The 22,975-nt window shown below is 35.9% G+C and overlaps 1 protein-coding gene across 5 annotated transcripts in view; it reads right to left on the bottom strand.

The window, feature by feature from the left end:
* The window catches only part of PLD5 (phospholipase D family member 5), a 463,257-nt gene that overhangs the window by 266,134 nt on the left and 174,148 nt on the right, over positions 1–22,975 (bottom strand). For 3 of the 5 annotated variants that reach the window (XM_082470425.1, XM_082470424.1, XM_082470426.1), the window contains exon 2: positions 1,031–1,167. In XM_082470425.1, the coding sequence (XP_082326551.1) occupies positions 1,031–1,167 (137 nt within the window). Of the gene's footprint in view, positions 1–1,023; positions 1,168–22,975 lie in introns of all 5 variants that reach the window. The other 2 variants (XM_082470427.1, XM_082470428.1) reach the window with 1 other exon arrangement.

Here is a 22,975-nt window from a genome sequence, read left to right as displayed (position 1 = left end):
CCTGGTAATTAAACTATAATGTATCATGGGTTAAAAAAAACAAAATTTCAATTGTCTTTTCCAGATTTTTTTTTTTTCTGTCAGACATTCAACCCTCAAGGCAAAATATCCAGGATAAAAACTCACGTATACATTACGAGGCTGTGGTTGATCTTTTAAGCTAGAAAAGAGGGGCACTTTGACTAATGCTTTCCAAAGGGAAAAATAACATTTAAAATTCATTATAAGCTCTAATTTATAATAACCATTGTAATTTTATGGCCTCACTTCGGCTTTGCAGCAACATGCACATAAAAATAAGCCTCTTACTTCTCTGCCCCCTCTTGGTACTTTTCTACATTCTCCTAGCAACCTCAAAAAATAAAGTAGGGCTCAGGGAAGAGTTGGATGAAGAGATTTATGTGGATAAAACCACGCTGTGACTGCTCTGCAGTCAGAAGTGACCCTAGGGAAATGTTATTTAATGTACTTGAAGAGAAAAAAATACAGAAATATAATGGTAAAGTTGTCGTAATTTCTGGATTAAAACTAAACTTTGTGCTAAATTGGGACAGACTGAGGAGACCTGTGTCTTCTCATAGACATGCTTATTTATTTAATCCCTAATTTTAAGTGGGAATTTTTCCTGAGATGTGCGTTTAACTTCTAATTGAAATAACAACTAGCACGGTGTCCTTTGTCCATTGGGGCCTTCATTTGTGCCAAGCTCATTATGGAACAAATCAAAACCTCATACACAGACGTGTCCAGGATGCAGATTGTTACAAAATTTCATTCTGTCAACCACTCCTTTGTACAGAATATGCCCAAATTGTAAAGTGAATTAAATCATTACTCATTTTTATTCCCTTGGTCTAAATAAAAGTAAGAGCATCAGTGGACAGTGAGTCATGTCTCGGTTTAACCCAGTGGGCACTTGGGTGACCATGTGTGTTTGTGATATTTTTCTCTCCACTCTCCAGGACCCTCTTTGACTTTCTCACCCACTCCCTAAAAGAGAATTTTTAAATTTTTGTTTGTTACCTCTTACCGACATTTATTTTGACAATTTTTTTCTGAGAGCCCATCCTCATCCTCTCCCATGATGTCCACGGCTGAAAATATCAATGCAACGAGAATGGCAAAGCAGCACACCAGTGCAAAGATCACGATGCACTTCTGCTGGGACTGCAAGAGAGAAAGAAGAAAAAGAAAAGTAAGTAAAGCAGCTTTTGCTTAGGAAACTCAAGATGTGGCAGCTTTTCAAAGTTCCAGGTAAAACCCTTTGGGGAATAATTAGTTTTGTCACTGCCAGAGAAGGGCTGCTCTCTGGGTGAAATGCCTAAGACCTTTATGCTTATTCCTCAACACAGCTTTCAAATCCCTGCCAAATATGTTAGAATCTATTAAATAATTTAGGTGCTGCACCAAGATTTCCAGACGAATTTGCTCATCTTCTTTCTAATCAAAAGTAGTCCAGAAAAGATCACTACAAGACCCATTATTGCAAGTTAAAAATGAAACACAGGGTGGCTCAATAATTATTCTCTGTCCCCTGTTATTACCACCATTTTCCAAACTCTATGCAAACTGCATTCAAACTCTGTATCTTCTTGCTTTTCCCATCTCATCTTGCTCTAAGATATTTATGGCGTGATGACTTCAGGAAAGATGCCCTTGTGGTCAGTATGAATTCTGCACTTTGATCAGAAAATTAAATCTATCAGATCCCAGCATCATGGGTCATTAGGCAACATCATTCATTTCAAAACACTGAATAAAATCTTAACCAACATTCACACTCTTGATATGGTTTTCACTTAGAAACACAAGCTCAAGTTCTAGGTGGTCAAAGAAAATCACGTCCTTATCTTTAGGCCCAAGTGTTGGAATTCAAGACATCCCTATCTCCAGGGGTTCACGGTCAAAGGTGGCATAAGATAAGGTCACGTTAACTAGGCAAAGCCATGACCACTGGGACAAATAGTTTTGCCTGCTTTCAATTTATTAGGTAAATCTGGATGGGGAGGAGAGGAGAAAGAAGAATTTTTAAGTCTTTGTGCAGCTTCTAGGAACTATTTTCAGAAGGTGTAAGGGTGACCTTTGACCAGGCAGCCAGAAGCACTTTCTTAGTGATGGGATACATACATACACAGACATGCGTGCACATGTGTATGCACACACACACACACACACACACACACACACACAAATTTCAGAGCTTTGTTAAAACCAGCTGGCTTTGTCTCCTCTTACCACCCTCCTGCCCTTCATCCCTGTAGCCACATAGTCTCCAAAGAATCAAGGAACCTCCTAAAGTCCAGTTTGTCCAGGGGCAGCCTCAGGTTACAGATTACAGAGAAAGACGTAGTCGGGAAATAATGTTGTCTCTGTGACCAGGCACTACAGATCAAATGGTTGTTCCCTTTTAGTGTTTTCTCATCCTCCCTCAGGTCTTCTCTCATAGTAGAACCTATTCCAAGTCCATTCTTGCCTGTCATTATGCTCTTCTACTACTGGCACACTCAGAGAGGAAGTGGGGGAAAGCCCAAGGGAGATACACCATTGTTCTTTAACAGGCTCTGGGTTTCTCTAAGGCCTGGATTGTTTTATTCTTTCCATCCACAAGCAACGAGCAAAGAGCCTAACAAACAGAAGGTGCTCAACAGATAGTTATTGTATAAACAAATACAGAGTGAATGAATGAAATGAAAATCACAATGAATATTTCTCAGGATGGAGAGCAACTAGAGGTATTTCTCTCAGTGACCTTCCTGAAAATGGGTTTATTTCCACACTTTGGTGATTGTAAATCTTATAGCTCATTCTTTTTCACTCTTTGTGGGAGCTAGAGGCAATTCATGGGCCATGCTTACCAACTCTGTAAAACTCTGCAGAATAGGTTATGCAATCTTGCTCCTTTACTTGGCATTCATCCCCAATTCTTCACTAATTTTATCTTTAAGAAGCAGCACAGTAAACTAGTTGAAGGCTCAGACTTTGGAACAAGATTGCCTGGACTCTGCCACTTACTGGTTGTATGCACTTGGGCAAGTTATTTAGTCTTCATGCTTTAGATTCCTTGTCTGTAAAATGGGCATCATAGTAATAATAACAACAACTGCCTTTATGGGGCTGTTATTAAAAATTAACTTAAATGAGATACTTTATGTAAATTACTTAGAACAGTACCTGAAAAATAAATAGCACTAAATGAGTGTTTGCTGTTGTTAGTATATCGTAGTATATGCATCTCTGTAAGCTGTCTCAAATATTTCGGGGAAACAAGGTAAAGATATGAATAAACAAAAAACATACAACAAAAAATGCAATTATGTGTAAGAGAGAGGCTGAGAGACAGAGACAGAGAAGGAGAGGAAGAAATAAGACAAAAAGGGAGAAAAGAAATGTGAGATGGAAGTTTCCTAGGATAAAATTCAGAAATGGTTCTATATCAGTCTCAGAATCCAAAACTCTAAAGCAGCATTTCTCAAACTTAAGCATGCATCTAAATCCCCTGGTCTGGGGTGGGGCCCAAAAGTGTGCATTTATAACAAGTTCCCAGGATATGCTGATGCTCCTGGTCCAGGTGCCACACTTTGACGTATCAAAGTGTCATCTCTACTAAATGCTGCTGAATACATGTTCATCCTTCAAATTCACCTGCCTGTAGTAGTTTATTTTCAAACATTAAAGGGATCATGATAAATATACCCTATTAATCTAAATGTAAATCTTGTGATTTATTTTCTTTGTAGGGGCTTAAACAATTATTTAAACAAAAATTTTTTAAATTTTGGAATGAACTGTCTTCTGCCCTTTACTTTTTATTTATTTAATGATACTCATTACTTGTATAATCAGAAAATGTCTGCTATTAACTATTTTGAGAAAATATATAGTATGAAAAAGAAAATAAATCACCCAGATTCCCACTCAGACATAACTGCCATTAACATTTTCTTCTGGTTCTTTCCTATATTACATCTACCTATATAACAATCTGATAATATTTATAGCATGCTATATATAGTTTTACATTCTACTTTTTGCACGTAATCATGTTTTAATATATTAAATATTCTTTTAAAGCATAGTTTTAAGTTGTATAGTATTTCATTGCATGAAAAATCATTATCTCCTTTACTCACAAAACTTTCCTTCAAAGCCATTCATTTTACAACAGAAAAAAAAAAGATTAAACATTTCCCCCATTTTATCCATTTCTCTATATAAATTATAAATAGAAACAAACAAAAAGCTTTTAGAGAGATTTGAAATAATGTAATGATATTCAATTAATCCAGTCCAGAAGAGCCTCTAACCTAGGACAATATAATTAAATATTTTCTCAGAAAGACTCCTAGAGAGAGCAGCATGAATACACCATGTCAGATACATAGTGGGTACTCAATGAATGAATCCTACTGAAGTTAATACTAAATGCTTCCTCTATAACAACATTGATTCCTTTCCCTCTATTCTGATTTTTATGATAAAACAGTAAATAAGAATTCTAGTTAATATGTGTGCTATTGAAGTACTTTGATGTAATAACCCTCACAAATTTCTATTCGCTTCTATTGATTTAATTCTATATTATCAACTTCTATTAAAATGAACAATTGAACTATTTTCATTTTATTTTCATTTATTATTTTCATTTTAGTTTGTCAAATAAGAGAAATTCTGACTCTGATATTCATTTTCAAATGTCTCCTTGAAACAATGTACTATAACAATAAGAGATCATACCACTAATTTCTTTAGTCTCATTTATTTTCCAACTCATCAAAAGTGAAAGATTCTGTTCAAATGACAGCATAAGAGTCTCGTAAATGAGACCAAACTCCAGGTTACTAAGAGATTTATTCATTTTCAAATCCTTAACAGATCATTTCAGATCATTCAGGAATTGATTTGAAACACACTTTTCTGTTTGTATTGAATTGAATCAAGGGAAGCAAAGTTTTAGAGAACCCATAAACATGATTACAACCTAAACTTCACTGATGACTCAACCTATTAAAAGAAAACAATATTTAAAATGCTATTATTAGTATCAGTCAATCAGTTCTTTTTACTGTACTTTACACTGAAACTACTTTGAAAAGAATTATTTGCTTGGTCAAGAAATAAATCTAATTATGCTAACTTTGAAAATATTTGAATACCATATCCTTATCAAATACATTTTATCTCAATACAGAAAAGAGGTTTATAACCTCTAAATGAGGAAAGAATATTAAATTTTAAAATTAGAAGTATTATGTTTCCAACTTGGGGCTTATATAACATTTGACAAGCTCTTAAAAGGAATTTTTACCTAGAGGCAAAATGTAAATATGCAAAAATTAACCATAAATTAAAATTATTCATATTCTTTTTCATTTATTTACCATGACTAGTTTTTTTGAACAAGATCATGGCAAAGTCTAAAAAATAACCACTTTTATGTATGTAGATTTTAATGCCCACAAAGCTGGAAGTTCCGGTACAATTGTCTTCCATGTGAAAAATGTGCAAACTAAGTCAAAGACGTTTAGTTACTGAGCTGTCCAAGGTGACCCAACCAGTTGGTTGGAGACAGTCCAGGGATTTAATCTAGGTCTCAAAATCTCAAGTCTCTAGATCTGTTTTCTAGATCCAAATTTTTCTTTTTTTTTTTTTTTGACTTCCTTTTCTACTTAGCTATGGTTATTTTATTATTATTATTAGTTTTTGGTTCACAAATTCTCATGGTGGTCCATTAGTGTAGAAATGAAGATTGGACATTTGACTCTAAGCTGTGGACACAAGGCATTCCTGAGTCTGTAGGACTTTCCTATGATTCTAGATGTGTTCCTATCCTGAGTGCCTAGATATGTGCCCAGAAAACAGGATACCCAGAAGATCCAAAGTAATCTTAGCTAATGACTTATCAACTCCTAAGTAATGGCCATACTCTGGAACAGTATCAGAAACTCTAAACTCTAAGTACTTAAGGGCTTTGCTTTGAAAATCACTTTAGAAGAATTATCACTTAACTCTCCACATATATTTTGTTGCTCCTTAGGGTTCTAGCTTAGGATTTTTCTCTTTTCCCTCTGTAACTCCTTCCTGAGGTATTTTACTTCCAGGTCTTCACTGGCTATATATACCAATAACTCCCAAATGTATATCACCAGCTCAGAGTGCCCAACTGAGTATCAGAACATACTGAATGAGCTTCCACACCATGGCACAAAAAGGGGAACACTGGAAACACTCAATCTCTCTAAGTTGAGGAGACAAAGTTGGGATTTTAGAAAGGCCAAGTCAGCTAGAGTCCACAGGACAGAGTACTAACGAGAGGAGATCTTCACATAGAAGGAGTTGTGGAAATCTTCAGAGGGTCTCCTTGTGTATAAGGAAACTACCTGAGGACTAGAAAAGAATCACTTGAAAGGAGCAGGTGGAACAATCCCTAACCCAACATGGGTCCAGGAAGACTTGGTGTTCCCAACAACGAGAGTGGAAAAATCTCAAGTGCACACGAAACATTCTCCAGGATAGATCATATGTTACACCACAAAACAAGTCCTAATAAATTTAAGAATATGGAAATCATATCACACATCTTTTCTGAGCATGATGGTATGAAATTAAAAATCAATAACAAGAAAAATGGAAAATTCAAAAATATTTGGAGATTAAAAAACACACTAGTGAATGGAAAAACCAATGGGTCAATGGAGAAATCAAAAGAGAAATTAAAAAATACCTTGAGATAAATGAAAATGGAAATACAACACACCAAAGATTATGGAATGCAGCAAAAGCACTTGTAAGAGGGAAGTTCATGGCAATAAATACTTAACTCAAGAAACAAAAACATACAACCTAACTTTACACCTTGAGAAACTAGAAGAAGAACAAACGAACTCAAAGTTAGTAGAAGGAAGGAAATAACAAGGGTCAAAGCAGAAATATTGATAAACGAAATAGGGATTAAAAAGATAATAGAAAAGATCAATGAAAATAAGAGTTGGTTCTTTGAAAAGATAAACAAAATTGAGAAACCTTTAGCTATACTCACTGAGAAAAAAAAAGAGAGAAAGTTCAAATAAATAAAATCAGAAACGAAAGAGGAGACATTACAACTAACACCACAGAAATACAAAGGATTGTAAGACTAACATGAACAATTATACACCAACAAATTGGATAAACTAGAAGCAATGGAAACTTGTAACACGGAATCATGAAAAATAGAAAATGTGAATAGACTAATTACTAGTAAGGTGATTGATTACTAATCAAAAACCTCCCAAAAAACAAAAGTCCAGGACCAGACAGCTTCACTGGAAAATTATGCCAAATATTCAAATAAGAATATGAATCCTTCTCAAACCAAAAAACAGAAGAGGAAGGAACACTTCCAAACTCATTTTACAAGGCCAGCATTACTCTAATATGAGAACCAGACAAGGACACCACAAGAAAAGAAAATTATAGGCCAATATCCCTGATGAATGTAGATTCAAAAATCCTCAACAAAACATCAGCAAACAAAATTCAACAATACATTAATGTACACACTGCTATATTTAAAATGGATAACCAACAAGGATCTATGGTATAGCACTCTGCTCAATGTTATGTGCAGCCTGGATGGGAGGGGAATTTGGGGGAGAATGGATACATGTTTATCTATGGCTGAGATGCTTTGCTGTGCACCTGAAACTATCACAACATTGTTAATTGACTATTGTCCAATATAAAATTAAATGTTTAAAAACAAAACAATACATTAAAAGATCATACACCATAATTAAATGGAACTCATTCTAGGGATGCAAGGATGGTTCAACATCTGCAAGTCAATGTGATATGCCACATTAACAAAATGAAGAAAAAAATCATATGATCATCTCAATAGATGCAAAAACATCACTTGACAAAATTCAACATCAATTTATAATAAAAACTCTCAACAAAGTGGATACAGAAGGAACATACCTCAACATAATAAAGGCCATACATGACAAGCCCACAGCTAACATACTCAATGGTGAAAAGCTGAAAGTTTTTTCTCTAAGATCAGGAACAAAATAATGATGCCAATTCTCACCAATTTTATTCAACATAGTATTGAAAGTCCTAGTCAGGGCACTTAGGTGAGAAAAAAAAATAGAGGCATACACATTAGAAAGGAAAAATTGAAACTCTCACTATTTGCAGATGGCAAGATATTAGATATAGAAACTCTGAAGATTCCACCAAAAAAAACCTGTTAGACTTAATAAGCAAATTCAGTAAAGTTGCAGGATACAAAACCAATATACAAAAACGTATTGTGTTTCTATATACTAATAACAAACTATTAAATAGAGAAATTAAGAAAACAATCACATTTACTATTGCATCAAAAAGAATAAAATACCTAGGAATAATATTAATCAAGGAGATGATAAATCTGTAAACTGAAAACCACAGGCATACCTCAGAGATATTGTGGGTTCAGTTCCAGACCACTGCAGTAAAGTGAATATCACAATAAAGCAAATCACACAATTTTTTTTTGGTTTCCCAGTGCATATTAAAGTTATGCTTACAGAAAATTGTAGCCTATTAAGTGCACAATAGCATAATATCTAAAAAATGTACATACCTTAACTAAAATGCTTTATTGCTAAAAATTCTAATCATCATCTGAGCTCTCCAGTAAGGTGATTGATTAGTGAGTCATAATCTTTTTGCAACAGTAACATCAAAGATCACAGATCACCATAACAAATATAATAGCAATATAAAGTTTGAAATGTTGCAAGAATTACCAAAAGTGACAAAAGGCAAGAAGTAAGTATATGCTGTTGGAAAAACAGCACTGACCAACTTTCCACAAATCTTTAATATGTAAAAAACACAATATCTGCAAAGCACAACAAAGTAAAGCACAATAAAACGAGGTATACTGTATAAGACATTAATGAAAGGAATTGAGGAAGACACAAAAAAATGGAAAGATATTCTCTGCTCATGGAATGGAAGAGTGAATATTGTTTAAAATGTCCATACCACCCAAAGCAATCTACAGATTGAATGCAATCTCTATCAAAATTGCAATGGCATTTTTCACAGAAGCAGAACAAACAATCCTAAAATATGTAAGGAAACACAAAAGACCCTGAATAGTCAAAATAACCTTGAGAAAGAAGAACAAAGATGGAAGCATCACGCTCCCTGATTTCAAACTATATTACAAAGCTGTATTAATCAAAACAGTATCTACTGACATAAAAACAGACACATAGCTCAATGGACCAGTACACAGATTCCAGAAATAAATCCACATGTATATGGTCAATTAATATACAACAAAGGAGCCAAGAATACACAGGGGGATAGGACAGTTTCTTCAATAAATAGTTTGGGAAAATTGGGCAGCCATATGTAAAAGAATGAAACTGGACTACTATCTCACACCATACACAAATATTAACTCAAAATGGATTAAAGAGTTGAACATAATACCTGAAACCATGAAATCCTTAGAAGGAAACATAGGTGGTAAGCTCCTTGACATCAGTCTTGGTAATGATTTTTGGATCTGACACCAAAAACAAAGACAACAAAAGCAAAAATAAACAAGTGGGACTGCATCAAACTAAGCTTCTGAACAGGAAAGAAAACCATCAACAAAATAAAAAGGCAATCTACTGAATAGGAGAAAATACTTGCAAATCATATATCTGATAAGGGGTTAATCTCCAAAATATACATAAGAACTTACACAACACAAAAGAAAAAGCAATTTGATTAAAAAAATGAGCATAAGATCTGAAAAGACATGTTTTTAAAGAAGACATACAGATGGACAATAGATACATGAAAAGATGCTCAGCATCACTAATCATCAGGGAAATGCAAGTCAAAACCATAATGGGATATCACTTCACACCTGTTAAAATGGCAATTATCAGAAAGACAGGAAATAGCAAGTGTTGCTAAGGATGTGGAGAAAAGGGAACCCTTGGGCACTGTTGACAGGAATGTAAATTGGTACAGCCACTATGAAAACAGTATGGAGATTTCTCAAAAAATTAAAAAAAAAACATGCCATATGATCCAGCAGTTCCACTTCTGGGTACTTATCTGAAGAAAATGAAAACACTAACTCAAAAAGATATATGCAACCCCCATATTCATTGCAGCATTATTTACAACCTAAGGGTCCATCAAAAGATGAAGGGATAAAGAAAATATACATATATTTCAGCCATAAGAAAGAATGAAATTTTGCCATTTCTGACAACATGAATGGACCTGGAGCACATTATGTTAAGTGAAATAAGTTAGACAGAGAAAGACAAATACTATATAATTTTACTTATATGTGGAATCCGAAACAAAACAAAACAAAGCTCATAGATACACAGAATAGACTGGTGGTTTTCAGAGGTGGGGAGCAGAGCGTGGGCAAAATGGGTGACGGAGGTCAAAAGGTACAAACATCCAGTTACAAAATAAGTAAGCCATGGGGATGTAATGTACAGCATGGTGACTACAGTTAATAATACTGTACTGCATATTTTAAAATTGCTAAGAGAGTAGATCTTAAAAGTCCTCATCACAAGAAAGAAAAACTTGTAACTATGTATGGTGTCAGGTACTAAGCAGATTTACCTTGGTGATCATTTTGTAATATATACAAATACTGAATCATTATGTTGTATACCTGAAAATAATATAATGTTATATATCAATTAAAAATATAAAATATTTTAAAGATATATTTCATGATAAGATGAAGATGCACATTTCATCCACTAGTAATAAACTCAAAGTTTATAATCTATATTTTATAATGTATGCTTGGAAATATGACAAAACTCAGGCACAACAAGCCATATCCAAATATCAATTAATTTCCTAAATCAGTTTTTGCTCACTGCATTATATTAAAGTATATGAGAAAAAATCCAGTCATTTCTTTAAAATTTACTATGTATGAGGAACTAACCGAACAGCTAAACATATTATCTCATTTAATGTTCACAATTCAGTGATAAAAAATTAAAGTACTGAGGTTACTTGGAGAGCCAGAATTCAGATCTAGGTATTTTAATTCCAGCCCATGCTCTTTTAACTACTATGGTATACAGCTTACTACCATAGAGTTTTTCAAAAGAGAAAACTGGGTTAGCACAAATATATTGCCCATGCAAAACCATATTACATTGGATAACTTTCATAATCTGCCTAACTAGCCACTGGACAAAATGTGTTTACTACTTTAAAACTTGTATTTGAGTGGATTACCCATGCATCTATAGACTCTTTTAGCCAGGGTGAAAATGTGACCATATTAGCCACTGTTATATTCTGAAAAAAGAAACCAAAATAAAACGAAACAAAATTCTAGAATTGAGAAATACATTGGATGGGATTAATAGCAGATTAGACACAACATAAGAAGAGTTTAGTAAACTCTATGAAAACACTGTGAAAAAATAGTAGAAGAAAAATGAACAGAATACCACTGAGCTATAAAACAACTCATGCAGCCTAATATATTTGTTCTTGGAGTATCTAAAAGAGAGGAAGGGACAGAAAAATATTTGAAAAATATAATAGCAAAAAATTATCCAAATTTGTTGAAGATGCAATAATCAGAGTCACTTTATGGTGGTAAAGGGGTAAATTTATCAAGAAGACTACAATGCTAAAGTTTTATGCATCTAATAAGAGATCTTCAAAGGCATAAAATAAAAGTTACTAGAGAAATAAACAAATCTTCAACTCCTTAGTGATGTCAAAACCCTTCTCTCATTAATGGATACAAGTAGATAGGAAATCAATATATACATATAAGATTTGAACAATAGTACCAACCAACTTGATCTAATTGACATTTATAGAACAATGCATAAAAACATAGCAGAATATATATTTTATTTGAGAGCAGGTTGAACACTTACCAAAATAGATCGTATCCTGGGCTATAAAACAAGTCTCAATAAAGTTAGAAAAAATTTAATCATTCAAAGTATGTTCTCTGTCCAAATTTAATTAAATTAGAAATCAATAACAGAAAAATATCTGTAAAACCTCAAATATTTGGAAACAAACAAAAAAACTTTATGTAGTCTATGTGTCAAATAAGAAACCAAGGTAGAGGACCGTCAAGATGGCAGAGGAGTAAGATGTGGAGATCATCTTCCTCCCCACAAATACATCAGAAATACATCTACATGTGGAACAACTCCTACAGAACACCTACTGAACGCTGGCAGAAGACCTGACTTCCCAAAAGGCAAGGAACTCACCACATACCTTAGTAGGGCAAAAGAAAAAACAGAGACAAAAGAAGAGGGATGGGACCTGCACTCTGGGAGGGAGCTGTGAAGAAGGAAAAGTTTCCACACACTAGGAAGCCCCTTCACTGGTGGAGACAGGGGGTGAGTAGTGGGGGAAGCTTTGGAGCCACGGAGGAGAGTGCAGCAACAGGGGTGCAGAGGGCAAAGCGTAGAGATTCCAGCATAGAGGTTCAGTGCCGACGAGCACTCACCAGCCTGAGAGGCTTGTCTGCTTGCCCGCTGGGGCGGGTAGGGGCTGGGAGCTGAGGCTCGGGCTTTGGAGGTCAGACCACAGGGAGAGGACTGGGGTTCACTGCGTGAACACAGCCTGACGGGGGCTAGTGTGCCACAGCTAGCCAGGAGGGACTCAGGGATTAAGTCCGGACATGCCTAAAAGGCAAGAGACCATTGTCTTGGGGTGCGCAAGGACAGGAGATTCAGAGCAGCGCCTAAATGAGCTCGAGAGACAGGCGTGAGCCGCGGCTATCAACGCTGACACAGAGACCGGCATGAAATGCTAAGGTTACTGCTGCAGCCACCAAGAATCCTGTGTGCAAGCACAGGTCACTATCCACACCTTCCCTCCTGGGAGCCTGTGCAGCCTGTCACTGCCAGGGTCCCGTAATCCAGGGACAAATTCCCCGGGAGAACACACGGCACGCCTCAGGCTGTTGCAACATCATGCCAGCCTCTGACACCACAGGCTCACCCCGCTTTCCATACCCCTCCCTCCCACCGGCCTGAGTGAGCCAGAGCCCCCTAATCAGCTGCTCCTTTAACCCCATCCTATCTGGGCAAAGAACAGACGCCAGAGGGTGACCTACATGCAGAGGCGGGGCCAAACCCAAAGCTGAACCCCAGGAGCTGTGCGAACAAAGAAGAGAAAGGGAAATTTCTCCATGCAGCCTCAGAAGCAGTGGATTAAATCTCCACAATAAACTTGATGTACCCTGCATCTGTGGAACACCTGAATAGACAAAATCCCAAAATTGAGGTGGTGGACATTGGGAGCAACTGTAGACTTGGGGTTTGCTGTATGCAACTGACTAGTTTCTGATTTATACGGTTATCTTAGTTTAGTTTTTCTACTTGTTATCATTGGTGGATTTGCTTATTGGTTTGGTGGCTCTCTACTTTTTTTAATTACTTTTTAATTTTAATAATATATTTCTTAAATTTTTTATTTTAATAAGTTTATTCTATTTTCTTCTCTTTCTTTCTTTTTTTCTCCCTGTTTTTCTGAGCTGTGTGGCTGACAGGGTCTTGGTGCTCCGGCTGGGTGAAAGGCCAGAGCCTCTGAGAGGGAGACCCGAATTTAGGGCACTGGTCCACCAGAGACCTCCTGGCCCCACATAATATCAATCGCTGAGAGCTCTACCAGAGATCTCTGCCTCAATGCTAAGACCCAGCTCCACTCAACGACCAGCAAGCTCCAGTGATGGGCATCCCAAGCCAAACAACTAGCAAGGACAAAACACCATGCATTAGCAGAGAGGCTGCCTAAAATCATACTAAGTTCACAGACACCCCAAAACACACCACTGTATGCAATCCTGCCCACCAGAAAGAAAAGATCCAGCCTCATCCACCAGAACAGAGGTACAAGTCTTCTCCACCAGGAAGCCTACACAACCCACTGAACCAACCATACCCACTGGGGGCAGACACCAAAAAAAAGGGGAACTACGAACTGCAGCCTGTGAAAAGGAGACCCCAAACACAGCAAGTTAAGCAAAATGAGAAGACAGAGAAATATGCAGCAGATGAAGGAGAAAGGTAAAAACCCACCACACGAAACAAATGAAGAGTAAATAGGCAGTCTACCTGAAAAAGAATTCAGAATAATGATAGTAAAGATGATCTAAAATCATGGAAATAGAATGGAGAAAATACAAGAAATGTTTAACAAGGGCTTAGAAGAAATAAGGAGCAAACAGACAATGATGAACAACACAATACATGAAATTAAAAATTCTCAAGAAGGAATCAATAGCAGAATAACTGAGGCAGAAGAACAGATAAGTGACTGGGAAGATAAAATAGTGGAAATAACTACTGCAGAGCAGAATAAAGAAAAAAGAATGAAAAGAATTGAGGACAGTCTCAGAGACTTCTGGGACAACATTAAACACACCAACATTCAAATTACAGGGGTCCCAGAAGAAGAAGAGAAAAAGAAAGGGACTGCGAAAATATTTGAAGACATTATAGTTGAAAACTGCCCTAATATGCGAAAGGAAAAAGTCATTCAAGTCCAAGAAGCACAGAGAGTCCCATACAGGATAAATCCAAGGAGAAATATGCCAAGACATATATTAATCAAACTATCCAAAGTTAAATACAAAGAAAAAATAGTGAAAGCAGCAAGGGAAAAGCAACAAATAACATACAAGGCAATGTCCATAAGGTTAACAGCTGATCTTTCAGCAGAAACACTGCAGGCCAGAAGGGAGTGGCAGGACATATTTAAAGTGATGAAAGGGAAAAAACTACAACCAAGATTACCCAGCAAGGATCTCATTCACATTTGATGGTGAAATTAAAACCTTTGCAGACAAGCAAAAGCTAAGAGAATTCAGCACCACCAAACCAGCTTTACAACAAATGCCAAAGGAACTTCTCTAGGCAGGAAACACAAGAGAAGGAAAATACCTACAATAACAAACCCAAAACAATTAAGAAAATGGTAATAGGAACACACATATCAATAACTACCTTAAATGTAAATGAATTAAATGCTCCAATTAAAAGACATAGACTGGCTGAATGGATACAAAAACAAGACCCATATATATCTCTGTCTACAAGAGACCCACTTCAGACCTAGGGACACATACAGACTGAAAGTGAGGGGATGGAAAAAAAAATTCTATGCAAATGGAAATCAAAAGAAAGCTGGAATAGCAATTCTCATATCAGACAAAATAGACTTTAAAATAAAGACTTTTACAAGAGACAAAGAAGGCCACTACATAATGATCAAGGGATAAATCCAAGAAGAAGATATAAGAATTGTGAATATTTATGCACCCAACATAGGAGCACCTCAATACATAATGCAAATGCTAATAGCCATAAAAGGGGAAACTGACAATAACAGAAAAATAGTAGGGGACTTTAACACCCCACTTTCACCAATGGACAGATCATCCAAAATGAAAATAAATAAGGAAACACAAGCTTTAAATGACACATTAAACAAGATGGACTTAATTGATATTTATAGGACATTCCATCCAAAAACAACAGAATACACTTTCTTCTCAAGTTCTCATGGAAGATTCTCCAGGATAGATCATATCTTGGGTCACAAATCAAGCCGTGGTATATTTAAGAAAATTGAAATGGTATCAAGTATCTTTTCCAACCACAATGCTATGAGACTAGATATCAATTACAGGAAAAAATCTGTAAAAAATACAAACACATAGAGGCTAAAAAATACACTACTAAATCCCCAAGAGATCACTGAAGAAATCAAAGGGGAAATAAAAAATACCTAGAAACAAATGACAATGAAAACACAATGGCCCAAAACCTATGGGATGCAGCAAAAGCAGTTCTAGAGGGAAGTTTATAGCAATACAATCCTACCTCAAGAAACAAGAAACATCTCAAATAAACAACCTAACGTTACAGCTAAAGCAATCAAAGAAAGAAGAACCAAAAGAGCCCCAAAGTTAGAAGAAGGAAAGAAATCATAAAGATCAGATCAGAAATAAATGAAAAAGAAATGAAGGAAATGATAGCAAAGATCAATAAAACTAAAAGCTGGTTCTTTGAGAAGATAAACAAAATTGATAAACCATTAGCCAGACTCATCAAGAGAAAAAGGGAGAAGACTCAAATCAATAGAATTAGATATCAAAAAGGAGAAGTAACAGCTGACACTGCAGAAATACAAATGATCATGAGAGACTACTACAAGCTACTATATGACAATAAAATGAACAACCTGGAAGAAAGGGACAAATTCTTAGAAAAGCACAACCTTCCAAGACTGAACCAGGAGGAAATAGAAAATATAAACAGACCAATCACAAGCACTGAAATTGGAACTGTGATTAAAAATCTTTCAACAAACAAAAGTCCAGGACCAGATGGATTCACATGCGAATTCTGTCAAACATTTAGAGGAGAGCTAACACCTATCCTTCTCAAACTCTTCCAAAATATAGCAGAGGGAGAACATTCCCAAACTCATTCAATGAGGCCACCATCACCCTGATACCAAAACCAGACAAAGATTTCACAAATGAAGAAAACTACAGGCCAATATCACTGATGAACATAGATGCAAAAATCCTCAACAAAATACTAGCAAACACAATCCAGCAGCACATTAAAAGGATCATACACCATGATCAAGTGGGGTCTATCCCAGGAATGCAAGGATTCTTCAAGGTATGCAAATCAATCAATGTGATACACCATATTAACAAACTGAAGGATAAAAACCATAGGATCATCTCAATTGATACAGAATAAGCTTTCAACAAAATTCACCACTCATGTATGATAAAAATTCTCCAGAAAGTGAGCATAGAGGGAACTTACCTCAACATAATAAAGGCCATATATGACAAACCCACAGCCAACATTGTTCCCAATGGTGAAAAACTGAAACCATTTCCACTAAGATCAGGAACAAGACAAGGTTGCCTACTCTTACCACTATTATTCAACATAGTTTTGGAAGTTTTAGCCACAGCAATGAGAGAAGAAAAAGAAATAAAAGGAATCCAAATCGGAAAAGAAGAAGTAAAACTGCCACTATTTGCAGATGACATGATAGTATACATAGAGGATCCTAAAGATGCTACCAGAAAGCTACTAGAGCTAATCAATGAATTTGGTAAAGTAGCAGGATACAAAATTAATGCACAGAAATCTATGGCATTCCTATACACTAATGAAGAAAAATCTGGAAGAGAAACTAAGGAAACCCTCCCATTTACTATTGTAACAAAAAGAATAAAATACCTAGGAATAAACCTACCTAAGGAGACAAAAGACCTATATGCAGAAAAGTATAAGACACTAATGAAAGAAATCAAAGATGATACAAACAGATGGAGAGATATGTTCTTGGATTGGAAGAATCAACATTGTGAAAATAACTCTACTACCCAAACCAATCTACAGATTCAACACAATCCCTATCAAACTACTAATAGGATTTTTCACAGAAGTAGAACAAAAAATTTTACAATTTGTATGGAAACACAGCAGACCCCGAATAGCCAAAGCAACCTTGAGAAAGAAAAACAGGGCTGGAGGAATCAGGCTTCCTGACTTCAGACTATAATACAAAGCTAGAGTAATCAAGACAGTATGGTACTTGCACAAAAACAGAAATATAGATCAATGGAACAGGATAGAAAGCCCAGAGATAAACCCACACACATATGGTCACCTTACCTTTGATAAAGGAGGCAAGGATATACAATGGAGAAAAGACAGCCCCTTTAATAAGTGGTGTTGGGGAAAGTGGACAGCTACATGTAAAAGAATGAAATTAGAACACTCCCTAACACCATACACCAAAATAAACTCAAAATGGATTAAAGACCTAAATGTAAGGCCAGACACCATAAAACTGTTAGAGGAAAACATAGGCAGAACACTCTATGACATAAACCACAGCAAGATCCTTTTTGACCCTCCTCCTAGAGAAAGGGAAATAAAAACAAAAGTAAACAAATGGGACCTAACAAAACTTAAAAGCTTTTGCATAGCAAAGGAAACCATAAACAAGATGAAAAGACAACCCTCAGAATGGGAGAAAATATTTGCAAACAAAGCAACTGACAGGGATTAATCTCCAAAATATACAAGCAGCTCATGCAGTTCAATACCAAAAAAAAAAAAAACCCAATCCAAAAATGGGCAGAAGACCTAAATAGACATTTCTCCAAAGAAGATATACAGATTGCCAACAAACATGTGAAAGCATGCTCAACATCACTAATCACTAGAGAAATGCAAATCAAAACTACAATGAGGTATCACCTCACACCAGTCAGAATGGCCATCATCAAAAAATCTACAGACAATAAATGCTGGAGAGGTTGTGGAGAAAAGGGAACACTCTTGCACTGTTGGTAGGAATGTAAATTGATACAGCCACTATGGAGAACAGTAATGGAGGTTCCTTAAAAAACTAAAAATAGAACTACCATACGACCCAGCAATCCCACTACTGGGCATATACCCTGAAAAAACCATAATTCAAAAAGAGTCATGTACCACAATGCTCATTGCAGCACTATTCACAATAGCCAGGACATGGAAGCAACCTAAATGTCCATCAACAGATGAATGGATAAAGAAGATGTGGCACATATATACAATGGAATATTACTCAGCCATAAAAAGAAACAAAATTGAGTTATTTGTAGTGAGGTGGATGGACGTAGAGTCTGTCATACAGAGTGAAGTAAGTCAGAAAGAGAAAACAAATACTGTATGCTAACGCATATACATGGAATCTAGAAAAAGAAGAAAATGGTTCTGAAGAACCTAGGGGCAGGACAGGAATAAAAATGCAGATGTAGAGAATGGATTTGAGGAGACAATGAGGGGGAATGTTAAGCTGGGATGAAGTGAGAGAGTGGCATTGACATATATACACTACCAAATGTAAAACAGATAGCTAGTGGGAAGCAGCCACATAGTACAGGGAGATCAGCTCAGTGCTTTGTGACCACCTAGAGGGGTGGGATAGGGAGGGTGGGAGGGAGACACAGGAGGGGATATGGGGATACATGTATACGTATAGCTGACTCACTTTGTTATACAGCAGCAACTAACACAACAAAGTAAAACAATTATACTCCAATAAAGATGTTACATAAATAAATAAACACTGCTGTAGCTGCTCCCACCCCCCAAGAAAAAAGAAAGCAAAAAGATAATTAGAAAAAAATTTAAACTAAATGAAAATAAAAATACAGTACATCAAAATGTGTGAGACACAGCCAAAGGAAATGCAGCAGGGAAATATATAGCACTAAATGCATATTTTGGAAAATAAGTAAGGTCTTAAATAATCTGTTTCTACCTTAAGAATGTAGAAAGAAAAAAGAGCAGGTTAAACTCAAAATAGAGAAATGGAAATTATAAAAAGCAGAATTCAATTAAAGAGAAAATAGAAAACCATGAAAAAAAATCAATGAAATCAAAGTCTGTTTTTTTTGGAAGATCAATAAAATTGAAAACTTTTAGCTATACATATATGTAAAAAGAATGAAGACACGAATTAAAGATACCTCTATAAAGTCACAGAAAATAAAAGCATATTAAGGGACTATTATGAACAAATTGAAGTTAACCAGTATAGATAAAGTGAACAACTTTTGCAAAATAAAATTACTAAACCTCACTGAAGAAGAAACAGGTAAACTGAATATACCCTTATATCAATTAAAGAAGATGAGTTTTTGGTTTAAAACCTTCCCACAGAGGAAACTCCAGGTTTAGGTGGCATCATTTGAAAAATAAATAATATCAATTCTATTAGAAATCTTCCAAAAGATGGAGGAGAGGGAGAATCTTCCCAACACATTCTATGAGGTCAGTGTTACCTTGATAACAAAAACGAAACACTTAAGAAAAAACTATTTTTTTGTCCTATTGTTTAATGATGCACTACCTAGCAAACCAAGGTACTGCAGTCATTTTGCAGATATTTATTTAATGTCTACTCCGTGCAAAAGGAGTGCAGGGATCTGCAATGGCCTTAACCTCAACAGGGAACAGAATTTCTCAATTTTCTTCTTCAAAATCCTTACAACTACTGCAAAAGTCCTCTATCCACCTCAGCATGCCTTGAATTGAAAGATGAATCTTCAGCTACACAGTCCGCTTTTTTTAATGCCTACTAGAGTTCTCCCAGTGGTACTTAAGGGTGTCCCTCTTTTAGGAAATTTCACTATTTAACCAGACCAGTAATAAAAATTATTTCGACAGCAACCTAAAGGCTTCTTTCCCTTTCAAGGACATGTAAATTCATTATCTGATCATGCATTCGTTTTCTACCTTTTGGTCTCTTTCACTAAATTGAGCTCTTTGAGTTGTAGAATCTTGCCTAGATCCATAGTGCCTGGCAGACATGGTCAATAAATATTTGCTGAATGAGTGATGAATAAATAATAAAGGGAAAAAATGGTAAGGGCTAAAAAATCAAAATGGTGATTTTTTTATAACACTGTATATTTATTTATTATTTATACACTTTCCCATGGATTCCCATCACAGAAACACATTTATTTGTAAAATTGAACATGCAAAAAATTAAATACTATGAGATCAAAATTAGCTATCAAAGAGGATAACAATGTAGTAGAGAGGACATCTTTTCTAAAATATCAGGACAGAGAACAAAAATTCAAGTTTGAATCAACATTTTAACGGAGCACAAGAACCTACTCCCAATATTATACAAAATTCTTAGAAATGAAGAACAGAAATCTTATAATAATGATAATGATAATTCTATAATAGTGTTTGACAACTAAAAGGTACCATCTATGGACAAAAAAATTTGAAGATTTACTGTAAATTAGATTCATCAAGGAAATCAAAACCCAAGACACACAAAGGAAAACACAAACTGCTATAAAGGAGAGCTCTAAGTATAGAGGTAATAGAAGAAACAGGCAGGAACTTTGGAATGACAGACACTATACAGGCATACCTCAGAGATATTGCAGGTTTAGTTCCAGACCACTGCAATAAAGCAAATATCACAATAAAGTGAGCCACAAATTTTTTGGTTTCCCAGTACTTATAAAAGTTATGTTTACACTATAGTGAAGTCTATTAAGTGTACAACAGCATTATGTCTAAAAAAAACAATGTACACATCTTAATTAAAAATATTTCATTGTTAAAAATGCTAACCATCATCTGAGCCTTCAGTGAGTCAATATTTTTGCTGGTGGAGGGTGTTGCCTTGATGTTGACGGCTGTTGGCTGATCAGGGTGCTGGCTGCTGAAGGATGGGGTAGCTGCAGCAATTTCTTAAAATAAGACAACAGTGAAGTTTGTCATATTAATTGATTCTTCCTTTCATGAAAGACTTCTCTGTAGTATGCAATGGCAATGCTGTTTGATAGCCTTTTACCTACAGTACAACTTCTTTCAAAATTGGAGTCAATCCTCTCAAACCCTGTTGTGGCTTAATCAATTAAGTTTATGTAATATTCTCAATCCTGTCGTCATTTCTACAGTCTTCACAGCCACTTCACCAGGAGTAGATTCTACCTCAAGAAACCACTTTCTTTGCTCAATCATATAAAGCAACTCCTCATCTGTTCAAGTTTGATCACTGCAGTAATTTAGTCACATCTTCAGGCTCTACTTCCAATTCTAGTTTTCTTGTTATTTCCACCACACCTGCAGTTACTTCCTCCACTGTAGTCTTGAACCCCTCAAAGTAGGCTAAGAATATTCAGTAAACCATGTTGTAAACAGGTGTGCTGTCATCCAGACCCTGTTGCTCCATTTACAGAGCATAGGCAGAGTAAATTTAATGTAATTCTTAAGGGCCCTAGCATTTTTGAAACGATAAATAAGCATTGGCTTCAACTTAAAGTCACTGGCTGCCCCTAACAAGAGAGTCAGCCTATCTTTTGAACCTTTGAAGTCAGGTATTGACTTCTCCTCTTTCTAGCTGTGAAAGTCCTAGTTGGCATCTTCTTCCAATAGAAGGCTGTTTTGTCTACACTGAAAATCTGTTGTTTCATGTAGCCACCTTCATTAATTATCTTGGCTAGATCTACTGGTAACTTCTTGGAGCTTCTACATCAGCGCCTGCTGCTTCACTTTGCACTTCTGTGTTATGGAGACATCTTTCCTTAAAGTTCATGAACTAACCCTCTGCTAACTTCAAACTTTTCTTCTGCAATTCTTCACCTCTCTCAGCCTTCATAGAATTGAAGAGAGTGTCAACTCAAGAGAAATAGGCAACGTAAAAGTTGCATCTTCCCATACATAGAAAAGTGCTAAATTAACTCTGTCCTTAAGGCCCTCATACTTGCAGTCCGTGGGTCTGGATTGTGGAGGATGGACAATGAAGTATAATCCAATGTGATACCTGCCATTCCAATGGTCTATACCATTGGTCTATACCACTACAGGGCTGGGGGGAGGGGTGTAACTGTGACCCATTTCATGGAAGAGTTCCATCTGAGCAGGCCAATTCTGCTGTCACCCACCCTTCCTTCTATGCACATCTAATTTTTGGAATACAGAATTAGGGATTTCCTCTCTACTCACCACAAAGAGAAATGAGTTACTGTGAATATTGGTGAATGAACAAGAATGCTCTGTCAAAGTCGACTGGAAGCAGCCAATATTTAATGGCTAAAATGTTATACTTTCATGTCCTCTGTGACCCCACTTCCATTATAGATAAAGTTAAACAAAAAGTGACAACAAATTGACAACTGCTCTTTGAAAAGCGGAGGTCTTATTCCTCCAAAGCCCTGTATTCTACACTCTGCTTTTAACAAGCTGAGAAAAAGCTCTGAATCTTTCAATATATCAAAGTAAGTCCAAGTCCTTTCAACTTACTGTGATTGGAGATTTTTTTCTGAAGTCAGTTGGTTAAGATTGTTTTATGTTTCTTATATAAATTATTTGTTTCCTGATCACCGTAAAGGTTGATATTT

The sequence above is a fragment of the Balaenoptera physalus genome, assembly GCF_965194825.1.
Source record: "Balaenoptera physalus genome assembly, chromosome: 1".
NCBI lineage: Eukaryota > Metazoa > Chordata > Mammalia > Artiodactyla > Balaenopteridae > Balaenoptera > Balaenoptera physalus.
The sequence above is the reverse complement of the archived record's forward strand: the minus strand, read 5'-3'. Positions and strand labels throughout refer to the sequence as shown.